The sequence below is a fragment of the Oncorhynchus gorbuscha genome, linkage group LG16 (genome assembly GCF_021184085.1).
Source record: "Oncorhynchus gorbuscha isolate QuinsamMale2020 ecotype Even-year linkage group LG16, OgorEven_v1.0, whole genome shotgun sequence".
In the NCBI taxonomy this organism is placed as follows: domain Eukaryota; kingdom Metazoa; phylum Chordata; class Actinopteri; order Salmoniformes; family Salmonidae; genus Oncorhynchus; species Oncorhynchus gorbuscha.
The window spans coordinates 55,509,716-55,521,777 of NC_060188.1; the positions used below are offsets into that span (position 1 = coordinate 55,509,716).

The following is a 12,062-nucleotide window of genomic DNA, read 5'->3' on the forward strand; positions in this document are numbered from 1 at the left end:
CAGAGGCTCAGCTCATGTCAAACAGAGGCTTAAGTTACTTTGCGCTGAGACAGAGAGAGAGAGATACATAAATAAGCTGTTGCTCAATGTTCCCCAAGCAGCAAATGTCACTATTCCTGAGGATTGCAGGGAGTTTACTTCAGATGTTTTGTTCTAGTGGGGGTGACTTTGTGATTGCTTCAGGAATATGAATGAAATATTCTGAGTAACATTCAGAAAAGGAGAGGGCCCTCAGCTACACATTGGGCAATGGTGAGATGGTATTTCCTGGCCTCGAGGTAATTCAAGCATGAAGAACAAGGTAGGACAACAGCCAAAATCATGTACTCTAAAATGTCATGCATGAAATGGACACACACAATCACCCCCCCCCAAAAAAAACAAACAAGCGCACCAGTCCTTGAAATTCAATTGCATTACTTCGACCAAGAGGTGAAATAGTATTACCTTGCCACCACCACACCTTCTGCCTTAATCTGTGTGGGGATCTGAAATAATACCGACGCTGGCTTTACGGCGGGCTTCTTGCAGATATATTTTTTGCAATCAAGTTACTTAAGGCACATCATCAAACAACTGGCCTGGACATGTTAGCCTCATGCTTGTAAAGGCCAGAGTGAAACATGTTGGCTTTGGAAATTAACAGAGAGAACGAGGGACCAATCCTGAATACATTCACACAGCACGAGAGAGGACAGCCTCTGAAGAATGCATTCTTTGAGGAAAAACGCCAACATCATTTATCGTAAAGTAAAACACACAAGATGACACATTATTGATAAATCAGATTGAAAAAGTCAGCACCCCAGGCAGTTTGAAACTAAATACACTGTGGGTCAGGTAAAGGAAAGGCTATGAATGCCGCCGGTGCCAGTGTGTGGCGATAGAGATGCTGTCTGACAGCGAGGCTGACGTGCTGATAAGGGTTTGATCTATCTGACCAGGACAGCAATGCGTCTCCCGGCCCTGCACTGTAATTCATATTCCTGAGGCAACCCCACTTCAGCTCTACGCCGCAAAGGAGTAACAACAACTTGGCCTTGTAGTATCCATCTCCAAAGCAACTGAATAGACCTTCAGCTTCAGAGTGAAGCACTTCTGACAAAGGGGACGATGCAAAAAATGTAGCATAAATACACAAATGGGACTGCTTTACTTTGGTGGTAGTGTACTGGTTACACTTCACTGTAGTATCTTTCTACCCCCTTCAGTCAAACCCCACCCCCCTCTTATTTATGTAACATCTTGTTTCTAGGCTATACCGAGGGTAAAATAGATTTATCAGAGGGCGGAAACAGCTTCCGAACAGTGAAAGGGCACCAAAACAACAAGAACACATTTTGTAACGATAGAATGCAAATGTGTAATCCTTCTGCGACAGCTTAATATTTCACAGAGACCTGTGTGAAACTTGTTTTGTTGGCATCTTTGTATTCCATGCACCTTGAATGACTCAAATGTTTTTTAAGGCCACTGAATAGCTTTCTGAACAGAATGCAAAGGTACAGTTGAATCAATATGTCTATCTTGCCGATAAAGAAAAACTATAACGCGATACTCAGAAGCTAGCTTAACCCTAAGAGAGAGTTGCATGCATCTTACTGATCACAAACATTGATTTAGCAGTTGGTGTGAGATAAAGCTGCTTGAAATTTTTGCATAAAACATATTTCACACCAGAGTTGGCATTATGTTAAAGGTTACTTCAGGATTTTGACAATGAGGCCATTTATCTACTTCGCCAGAGTCAGGTGAACTCATGGATACCATTTTTATGTATCTGCATCCAGTATGGAGGAAGTTAGAGGTAAACTCAGCCAAAAAGAAACGTTCCCTCACTGTCAACTGCGTTTATATTTAGCAAACTTAACATTTGTAAATATTTGTAAGAACATAAGATACAACACCTGAGGCATAAACTGAACAAGTTCCACCGACATGTGACTAACAGAAAATTAATCATGTGTCCCTGAACAAAGGGGGGGTAAAAATCAAAAGTAACAGTCAGTATCTGGTGTGGCCACCAGCTGCCTTAAGTACTGCAGTGCATCTCCTCCTCATGGACTGCACCAGATTTGCCAGTTCTTGCTGTGAGATGTTACCCCACTTCCACCAAGACACCTTGGTGTTCCCGGACATTTCTAGGGGGAATGGCCCTAGCCCTCACCCTCCAATCCAACAGGTCCCAGACATGGTCATTGGGATTGAGATCCGGGCTCTTCGCTGGCCATGGCAGAACACTGTCTTGCAGGAAATCACACACAGAACGAGCAATATCGGTGGTGGCATTGTCATGCTGGAGGGTCATGTCAGGATGGCCCTGCAGGAAGGGTACCACGTGAGGGAGGAGGATGTCTTCCCTGTAACGCACAGCATTGAGATTGTACAATGACAACAAGCTCAGTCTGATGATGCTGTGACACACCACCCCAGATCATGACGGACCCTCCACCTTCAAATGATCCCACTCCAGAGTACAGGCCTCGGTGTAACGCTCATTCCTGTGACAATAAACACGAATCCGACCATCACCCCTGGTGAGACAAACCGTGACTCGTCAGTGAAGAGCACTTTTTGCCAGCCCTGTTTGGTCCAGCGACGTGCCCATAGGCGATGTTGTTGCCGTTGATGTCTGGTGAGCACCTGCCTTACAACAGGCCTACAAGCCCTCAGTCCAGCCTCTCTCAGCCTATTGCGGACAGTCTGAACACTGATGGAGGGATTGTGCGTTCCTGGTGTAACTCGGGCAGTTGTTGTTGCCATCCTGTACCTGTCCCGCTTCTATCTCTGACAGGTTAGTGTGAGGAGGTAGGGAGGGGGCCCTCTAGTAGGACCCCTCCGGTCCCTTCTTGTATGACACGTGGCAGGGGTGGGTCAATCTGTCTTTGGCAGGCTAGTGCGAGGAGGTAAGGGAGGAGCCCTCTAATAGGGCCTCTTCAGCCCATCCAGGTAGGACGCTGCCTGTGTGATGTTAGGATGTACCGATCCTGTGCAGGTGTTGTTACACGTGGTCTGCCACTGTGAGGATGATCAGCAGTCCGTCCGGTCTTCCTGTAGCGCTGTCTTAGGCGTCTCACAGTATGGACATTGCAATTTATTGCCCTGGCGACATCTGCAGTCCTCATGCCTCCTTGCAGCATGCCTATGGTATGTTCACGCAGATAACCAGGGACCCTGGGCATCTTTCTTTGTGTTTTTCAGAATCAGTAGAAATACCTCTTTAGTGTCCTAAGTTTTCCTAACTGTGACCTTAATTGCCTACCGTCTGTAAGCTGTTAATGTCTTAACGACCGTTCCACAGGTGCATGTTCATTAATTGTTTATAGTTCATTGAACAAGCATGTTTTTTAAAGCCTTTACAATGAAGACCTGTGAAGTTATTTGGATGTTTACGATTTATCTTTGAAAGACAGCGTCCTGAAAACGGGCTGTTTCTTTTTTTTGAATTGTGTGTATACAATACCATACCTCCCTCCCCGTCTCCATGCCCCAAATACCTTTACATGTCTGCATATGTAAAATCATATCTGCAAATCTGTTCATCGGGTTTCACCAATGTCCTATTTGAATAGTGGAAATTGCAATAACTTATTCTGGGGCTTATAGCAATTATAAGTGATACATCATAGGCCATGCAGACATTACTCCACAAGGTTAACATTACCCTTGTGACATGGTATTTAGTATTTAGATTCAGTTAACTGCGAGAAGGCAAAATTTTAACCTGGCTACATGTACCACATAGCATATGTAGTCAAACCTCAGTGCCTTTCTCCCTCAGAAAACACCACTTACACACTGCACACCCAGGCTGGTGCTGCTACTCATAGAACAAGTAATAGGGCACTTCCTATGCCCGAAAAGCCAAGTAGAAGGGCACTTCCTATGCCTGAAAAGCCAAGTAGACGGGCACTCCATGTCTCAAAGCACTAGCTGCATACAAAAATGTCTTGTCCTCTGAGCTCTATGAATAGTCTGCTGTTTGTGGCCCATGTGGACAGAAACCAAGCGGTAATTATCTGGCAAACTGAACTACGCTGTCTGAGTACCAGGTAATCCATCACCTTACAAAACCAGCCATTTAGACATCATTTAAATCCATTAAAAAATTATTTGAGGCAGGTCAATATTTATTACTTTTGGGCGCAAAATGAGAACACTGGAGGCAAATGTCAACAAGTACTTATGCACACTCATGCGATGTTATGGAGATATTATCTGGTGTTCAATTAAGAGTGGCCATTTTGATTAAACCCAAAAGGGGTGGGGGTTTTTCAAATGAAAATGTACTGGCAAGGATTTCTAACGCAAATACACTAACAGACAGAACGACAGGTGGACGGACAGACGGACATCGACACATGACGGATGAATAGTTACACAATAGACCGGACCCATTCTGTATGTGCTGTAGCCAACTCCTCTCCTGTTGTCATGGTATACATGTATGTCATGAAAAGGAACAAACACAGAGAGGAGTTAGCTAAAAGGACAAACTGGCTAAAAGGACCAGCAAGTTAGTCATACAAATGCCCAATTCCAAATCGACCCTTAATTCCTTTCTTATAGGGGAATTGAGCCTACACAGTAATGTGTAAGCAATGCTGGCAAAATTCCACCTAGCCTATCAGAAGGCAAAGTGGAGCTATTAGCATATTGGCTATACCCTTCTGATTATTTCAGATCTACACAAGTGTGTAGAGGCCAGGAGGAAGTATTGGGGTTAAGCAATAGATGTACGAAACAGACAGAAATATGCAGATGCAGACACAAACAAGCAGAGACAGACGGACACAGGAACAAATTAAACCACAGCAAATCAGTGTTTCATGTACAGGAGGCATTCATCCACAGTGTGGCAGACAGTACAGTAGGGTAATCAAAGGAGAGCGAGAACCTTAAAACAGAGCTGGTTATCAGGTGTCATGCTGTGGCGGGCAGACGAAAAAGAAGAGGAGGGAAGAGATACCAACCGTGTGCTGTGGGTTCAGTGCTGGGCGTAGTGTCTGAGCACACAAGGACGGAGGGACAGTAGTGGTGGAGGGAGGGAACAGGAGGAACGTGGCATGCAAAAAAAAGGAGAAATGGGGACGGGAGGGAAAAAACAAATGGAACCCATAAGCAAGCATTCAGAGACCATTACATGACAAAGACTAAGACACAAGGCTTAAGGGAAATCAAAGGGAACCAAAGCAGTGCAAAGATAAAACACAACACACACACACGTTAGACATCAAACTGTGAGGGGAGCGCCATTGCCGCTTATGGGAGGACGGCAGCAATCGTGGCGGCATAGACAGCGTTCATATGGTACAATGACAGCTCATCAATAAAATACAAGTGCACACACTCCTGCATTATGTTGAAGGCCAATGTGTGACTGTGGGGAGCTGGGGAAAACATTTTACATTTCATTTACAAAGGGCAGATTTTGGTATGGCTGTGCATATTTTGATCAATATGACATGACTTTGGGAATCTCAATAAAAACCACTGAAATAACCTTTGTCAAATGCAATCATACTAACCTTGATGTGACAAACCGCAATGGTACAGGGCACGCATATTACCCATAGGACCTTTGAGTTGTGAAATATATATATTTTTTGGTGGCTTGGTTTCTCAGCAGAGGAAGCAGTATAAAAGCACTGCATATGAAAACCTTTATTCGTTTTTAATACTTCAGTATTTGTTTTTATGATAAAATGACATCAAGAGTATTTCAATAAAATAAATGTGGTTTGCAGAGGACATTGGAGGATAAAACAGGCACTTTGAATTTGCTGTTTATTTAACTTATTCTTTCTGCCTTAACTATAAGTATCCATGATGGATCAATGTAAAAAAAAAAGCCCATTTGTTTTTCTGTTGTAAATCCAAAATGTACTATCGCAGATTAGTCCAATTAACAAAGCATCATTGTCATTGTCCCCATGCAGTGCCATTGTGGGGACACAAGCAAAGGTTGTTTTCCCTTTACCACACTTCAGCTTTATCAGACGTCGAGATCCAGGAACCTGTAGGGCTTGTTATGCGGTAACCCCATTTGCAATGTCAATTTCTGCAAGAGTGGGGCGTAACTCCACATCCCGCTCCCTCTCCAGGGAGATTAAATCGAAATCTTGATATAAGCCGATTGTGGTCTTTTGATGATTTTGGGCACAGTTTACCAGTTTCCTTTGCGTTTATCCGAAATCTTAGGAAACGAAGGAGATATGTGTTGACTGTGCTCCACTGTGTCGGAGTAGAGGGAGATGGGAGCAGGGGGACGAATCTGAGTCCAAAATGGCATTATATACTGCAGTAGTGCACTATATAGTGAATAGGGTGCCATTAGGGATGTAGCCTGTGTCTTCCTGAGATGAAACACCTGCCTCGGAGGACTCGGCTGGTTTTAGAAATGCAGGGAGATGTCTGCTTGCCAATCAAAGCAGCCTGTCAGGTAACATGGTTTCTCACTGTTTTATCAAAGTAGGCCTGTACCCAACCAAAGCTAGATTGTTGTTGAGAAACCTGTCAACGAACACAGATACTAGCTAGCGCATCGGAAATCACGTGAACACCTTGCATAATGCAATGTTTCAATTCCAGACAACACAACGACAACATAGGTATCAAACATATTTTATTCTGAAAGTGGTTAGACACCTCCATCTCAGTCACGGTTAAGTTGGGGCTAGATGCATTTCCAGAGCTGTATGTAAACAGACTTCCCATGTTTCCCCTTCTTATCTACTGTAGACATGAGAGGATGAGTGGAGGGAGGTGTTCCCTCGCTTTCCACACCTCTCTTCTCACTACCTCTCATGTAGACCTTCTATAAGTCCATCAATTCACCTTATTAATGTAAAATAAATATGCTACAGGCCAAGGGTCTCCAACACTGTTCCTGGAGTGCTAACATCCTGTAGGTTTTCACTCAAATCCCAGTTGTAACTAACCTGATTCAGGTTAACAACAGCTAATTATTAGAATCAGGTGCGCTAGATTGGGGTTGGATCAAAAACCTACAGGAAGGTAGCTCCCCAGGAACAGGGTGGGAGAGCCCTGCTATAGGCTATGCAGAGTCGTAGTCGGGTCCATTCGTGTCCACTCGGTTCTATCAGCTGAAGTTACGTAAGTCTGAGACCCAATGACAATCAAACAGAACCCGACCCGGACCCAAGGGAAAAGTTTGGGTTAGGGAAGACCCGTGAAAACCTCTACCAGGGTGTGCAGGCATCTCAACACTTCTACACATCAAACCACCAGAGACATTAGAGTTCACACTTCACCTCATATTGCCAAAGGACCAGGGAACAGGGAGAGATCTCAAACAGCGAGCCTAGATCATGTCCCTTTCAGCAGGGAGAGCCAGGCCTCGGAGGGCCTGCTTTTCCTATGGAGCTCCAGAAGAAACGCACTGTAGTCCTGTTAAGTAATGCCACAGGGCTCCAGCTAGGATGACAGTTCTTTAGCATAATCGCTTGAGCACCTCGGCTTGCTCTTTAAAATAGATTCCAACCTTGTAAAAGGGAAAAGGGGCCACTTCACTGTTTGCTTTTTAACTACCGCTTCTTTGCAGCTGCTACTTCTACACGGACGGCTCCTAGAGCTTCCTCTATCGGGCTGCTTGTAGGCCAGATCACCACTGGTACAACTGAAGTTATCAAAGAGGAGTACACTGCATGGCCTCAGGAAGGAGGGAAGAGAAAGACGCAGTGGTTCAAGGGTTTTTACCTCCTTTCTCAATCTACATTTTAAGACATAATACAACATCACAGCCTCTATTTGAGGCCTAGTAAAATGTCTTCGGGAGAGACGGGCCATAAGCAGTCCTCCTAAGACAGCTGGAGGGGCTGCTCAAGGGGCTCCGCTAGGGATGTGTCACTATACAGCAGTAATATACCACTGCTCATTCAAATCAAGCAGTACAATAAAGCGCCCGTCTCTGCAACCCTCAATCATCGGTGGCCCCTGGATGTCTGCTAACCCCATTACTTGGCTGTGGCAGCTGCGCCGGCTGGTCAATATGTTTACTGATGAGCTATCGCCAGCTCCCGGTGCGGCCCTCCTTCCTTTTCTCCTTCTCTCTCGCCTCGTGTCGCGGGTCACCTGAGACACTTGCGTCCTTATTGACATCCGCAGACGTGACAATGGGCACGGAGCTTCCCAGCTAATTGCTTTGGTTCCCCACAAGCCCCTAGTGGCAAAATGTGACATACTGTAGCTTCAGTAGTCATCTTGTGATGAGGAACACCTGTTAAAAGTTTTACTGATAATGCCACAGCACCATCTCTGCAAAGTCTGTTCTGGTTGACAGAACATAGAAGATAATCCCCACTGGAACCACAGTGGTTGTACTGTAGAAGTACAATGTCACAATTAGATCATGCAACAGCGCGCTTGAAATGTAAAGGTCATCTCCGATTGAGCCGACATATGCAGCGTTTACCATGAATGCAGTCCCTGTGAACGCGGGAACATTGCCTTTAAATGTAAATTGCGCTATAGTGCTGGACTTTGGCGATACAGATTGAATCGAGCCCTAGATCTGCATGGGAAACCGGACCCAAGAGTCAGAATCAGTGGTGTAGTTGAGGGTAAATGCCGTATATGCACCTATTTTATTTTGCTCCACTGTTTACCTACCCTTTGCGGTAATCTGTTTATAAAAGTATAGGGAGTATTACTTTACTCACTGTGAACAGCAATCTGCGTTCTCCCACCTAGCTATTTTTTTTTTTACATAATCTAAATGAGGATACTATGATATATTCTGTCAGTGGGTGGCAGGTACAGTAATCACTACAGAATTACATTGCTTAGGCCACAGATTATATTTTTCATCAACGTACCAATAGTTTGTATTTAAATAAACTTGACTTGCAGTGCTCTGGTATGACTGATAATCTCCATTCAAAATCAAGGCGTAAACACAACAGAAATATACCAATGCTTTTGCACACGCACGCACGCACACACACACACACACACACACACACACACACACACACACACACACACACACACACACACACACACACACACACACACACACACACACACACACACACACACACACACACACACACACACACACACACACACACACACACACACACACACACACACACACACTAGATTCGCTGTCGTAGGTGATTCAGGGCTAGCTAGCTGATTACCTTTCCCAGCCTACTTTATGAGTCCCATCTTCTTGGAGCCATCATGGAGCGCAATCATGGCCTCCAATAACAATATACCTCTACATAAAGAAGACGTATTTGCCGCATTTCTGTGTTTGCATGATGCTAAGCCTAATAAATTCCGCGGGATGCTCTCTCTGAGCGGTGTATCACACGACTGCAGTTGTTGTTTTCCCCCGTGGGAATACAATTGACCTTTAGTGAATTAGCCTATCCTCTGCCGGTGAGCCATCCCTCTCTGTCCCTGCTTTATGCCGCTGGAAGAAATCAAGACAGGCAGAGAAATTGACTACTCTATCTCGCAAGAGCTTGTGCAGGCGAGGGCCTCATTTGTTCAATTCCAAAATCAGTTTACCAGATGGTGTTTTGCAATTTAAGCCTTGACGAAAAAAAGTATATTTGGGGGGAGGGGTAAAATGAATTGGTTGCCATCTCTGTTTATGTATTTTCATCAATTAACAGGCGGTGGCGGCTAGGGCTCCTGACACACAATTGTTTTTATTAGCACGGGTACATTTTATTAATGGCTTTTTCTGTTGTACGTCTCCCAAACGTTGCTTTACGAGCATCTATTTCCATTGCTGGGTTGGGGTATAATTCTGTGACGTCTCATTCTGGTACATCATTAGTCATATACTGTATTCAATCTGAGAGAGAGAAAGGGAGGGAGTAAGGGTGAGAGGTAGAGAAATGGAGGGAGAGAAAGAGGGATCCAGAGAGAGAGAGAGCGAGAGAGGTACATGGAGAGAAAGAGGGGAAGATAGACATAGTGAGTGTGCTAGAGATGACTCTGTGTCTTGGTATCTGTGGACCAAACAGATAGATTCAACCGTCTTCCGCTCTAGAGGAGTGGGTCCGCATAAGAGATGACAATAACTACTGTTGCCCCTGACTACCAAAAGGACAACAGCCTGCCCTGAGGACAGGGCCAGCACAAACACTGCATGTCAAGAGGAAAATCTATTTCTTTGCCTCTCTGACAGAGAGATAGAGAAAGAGATAGCGGGAAAGAATAAGGGATCTGGAGAAATGGAGGGAAACAGTACAAAGAGGGAGGAAAAGAATAAGGGAAGCAGAAATACATATTTGGTAGAAAGAATGACAGGGGAGGGATGCGGGTATAAATGGAGACATACAGAGAAAATGGGAGCAAGATTTAGACTTGGATAAAATTTGCACAAAAAAAAGCACAAAAAAAAATAGATATCGATAAACATACATTTCAGAGCTGTTTTTATAGGGCAAAAAAAAGGCACAACAAATAGAAATGAATGACATCTGTCTATAGTATGGATGGTACACTCTTAGAAAAAGGGTTCCAAAAGGGTTCTTCGGCTGTCCCCATAGGAGAACCCTTTTTGGTTTCAGGTATAACCCTTTTGGGTTCCATGTAGAACCCTCTGTGGAAATAAGGGTTATACTTGGAACCAAAAAGGGTTATTCAAGGGTTCTCCTATGGGGACAGCCAAATAACAATTTTAGGTTCTAGATAGCACCTTTTTTCTAAGAGTGTAATGAGTACGGTCATTCCATTTAGCCATTTATTTTGCAGTGTAAATGGAAATTTAGTAATCTCTAAATGCCACCTCCTGAAGCCAGTTCAATAAAATTGCAGTATACCACCATTCCAGTCCCCCTATAGACAGAAATAGAATATACTTTTGATAAACTAAGTGGCCTCTACCCCGCGTACCCTCTGCTAGATTGTTTCCCGCTACTGCCTATGATATACAGTTTAAGTCGGAGGTTTACATACACCTTAGCAAAATACATTTAAACTCAGTGTCACAATTCCTGACATTTAATCCTAGTAAAAATTCCCTGTCTTAGGTCAGTTAGGATCACCATTTTTTAAGAATGTGAAATGTCAGAATAATAGTAGAAAGAATGATTTATTTCAGGTTGTATTTCTTTCATCACTTTCCCAGTGGGTCAGAAGTTTGCATACACTCAATTAGTATTTGGCAGCATTGCCTTTACATTGTTTAACTTGGGTCAAACGTTTCGGGTAGCCTTCCACAAGCTTCCCACAATAAGTTGGGTGAATTTTGGCCCATTCCTCCTGACAGAGCTGGTGTAACTGAGTCAGGTTTGTAGGCCTCCTTGCTCGCACACACTTTTTCAGTTCTGCCCACATATTTTCTATAGGATTGAGGTCTTTGTGATGGCCACTGAAGTGCACCAGTCCCTTCTGCAGCAAAGCACCCCCAATACATGATGCTGCCACCCCCGTGCTTCATGTTTGGGATGGTGTTCTTCGTCTTGCAAGCATCCCCCTTTTTCCATCAAACATAATGATGGTCATTATGGCCAAACAGTTCTATTTTTGTTTCATCAGACCAGAGGATATTTCTCCAAAACAAGTACGATCTTTGTCCACATGTGCAGTAGTCTGCATATTTTATGGCGCTTTTGGAGCAGTGGCTTCTTCCTTGCTGAGCGGCCTTTCAGGTTATGTCGATATAGGACCCGTTTTACTGTGGATGTAGATACCTTTGTACCTGTTTTCTCCATTATCTTCACAAAGTCCTTTGCTGTTGTTCTGGGATGGATTTGCACTTTTCGCACCAAAGTACGTCCATCTCTAGGAGACAGAACGCGTCTCCTTCCTGAGCGGTATGACGGCTGCGTGGTCCCATGGTGTTTATAATTGTGTACTATTATTTGTACAGATGAACGTGGTACCTTCAGGCATGTGGAAATTGCTCCCAAGGATGAACCAGACTTGAGGTCTACAATCTTGGTTGAATTATTTTGATTTGCCCATGATGTTAAGCAAAGAGGCACTGATTTTGAAGGTAGGCCTTGAAATACATCCACAGGTACACCTCCAATTGACTCATATTATGTCAATTAGCCTATCAGAAGCTTCTAAAG

The 12,062-nt window shown here is 44.1% G+C and overlaps 1 protein-coding gene across 4 annotated transcripts in view; it reads right to left on the minus strand.

Annotated features, from left to right (window-relative positions):
• Positions 1-12,062, minus strand: part of LOC123999450 (cell adhesion molecule 1-like) — a 443,297-nt gene that overhangs the window by 21,309 nt on the left and 409,926 nt on the right. For 2 of the 4 annotated variants that reach the window (XM_046305265.1, XM_046305264.1), the window contains one exon: positions 4,974-5,006. The exons of the other annotated variants lie outside the window; for them this stretch is intronic. In XM_046305265.1, coding sequence (XP_046161221.1) covers positions 4,974-5,006 — 33 coding nt within the window. The remainder of the gene's footprint in view (positions 1-4,973; positions 5,007-12,062) is intronic. 4 annotated transcript variants of the gene reach the window in all.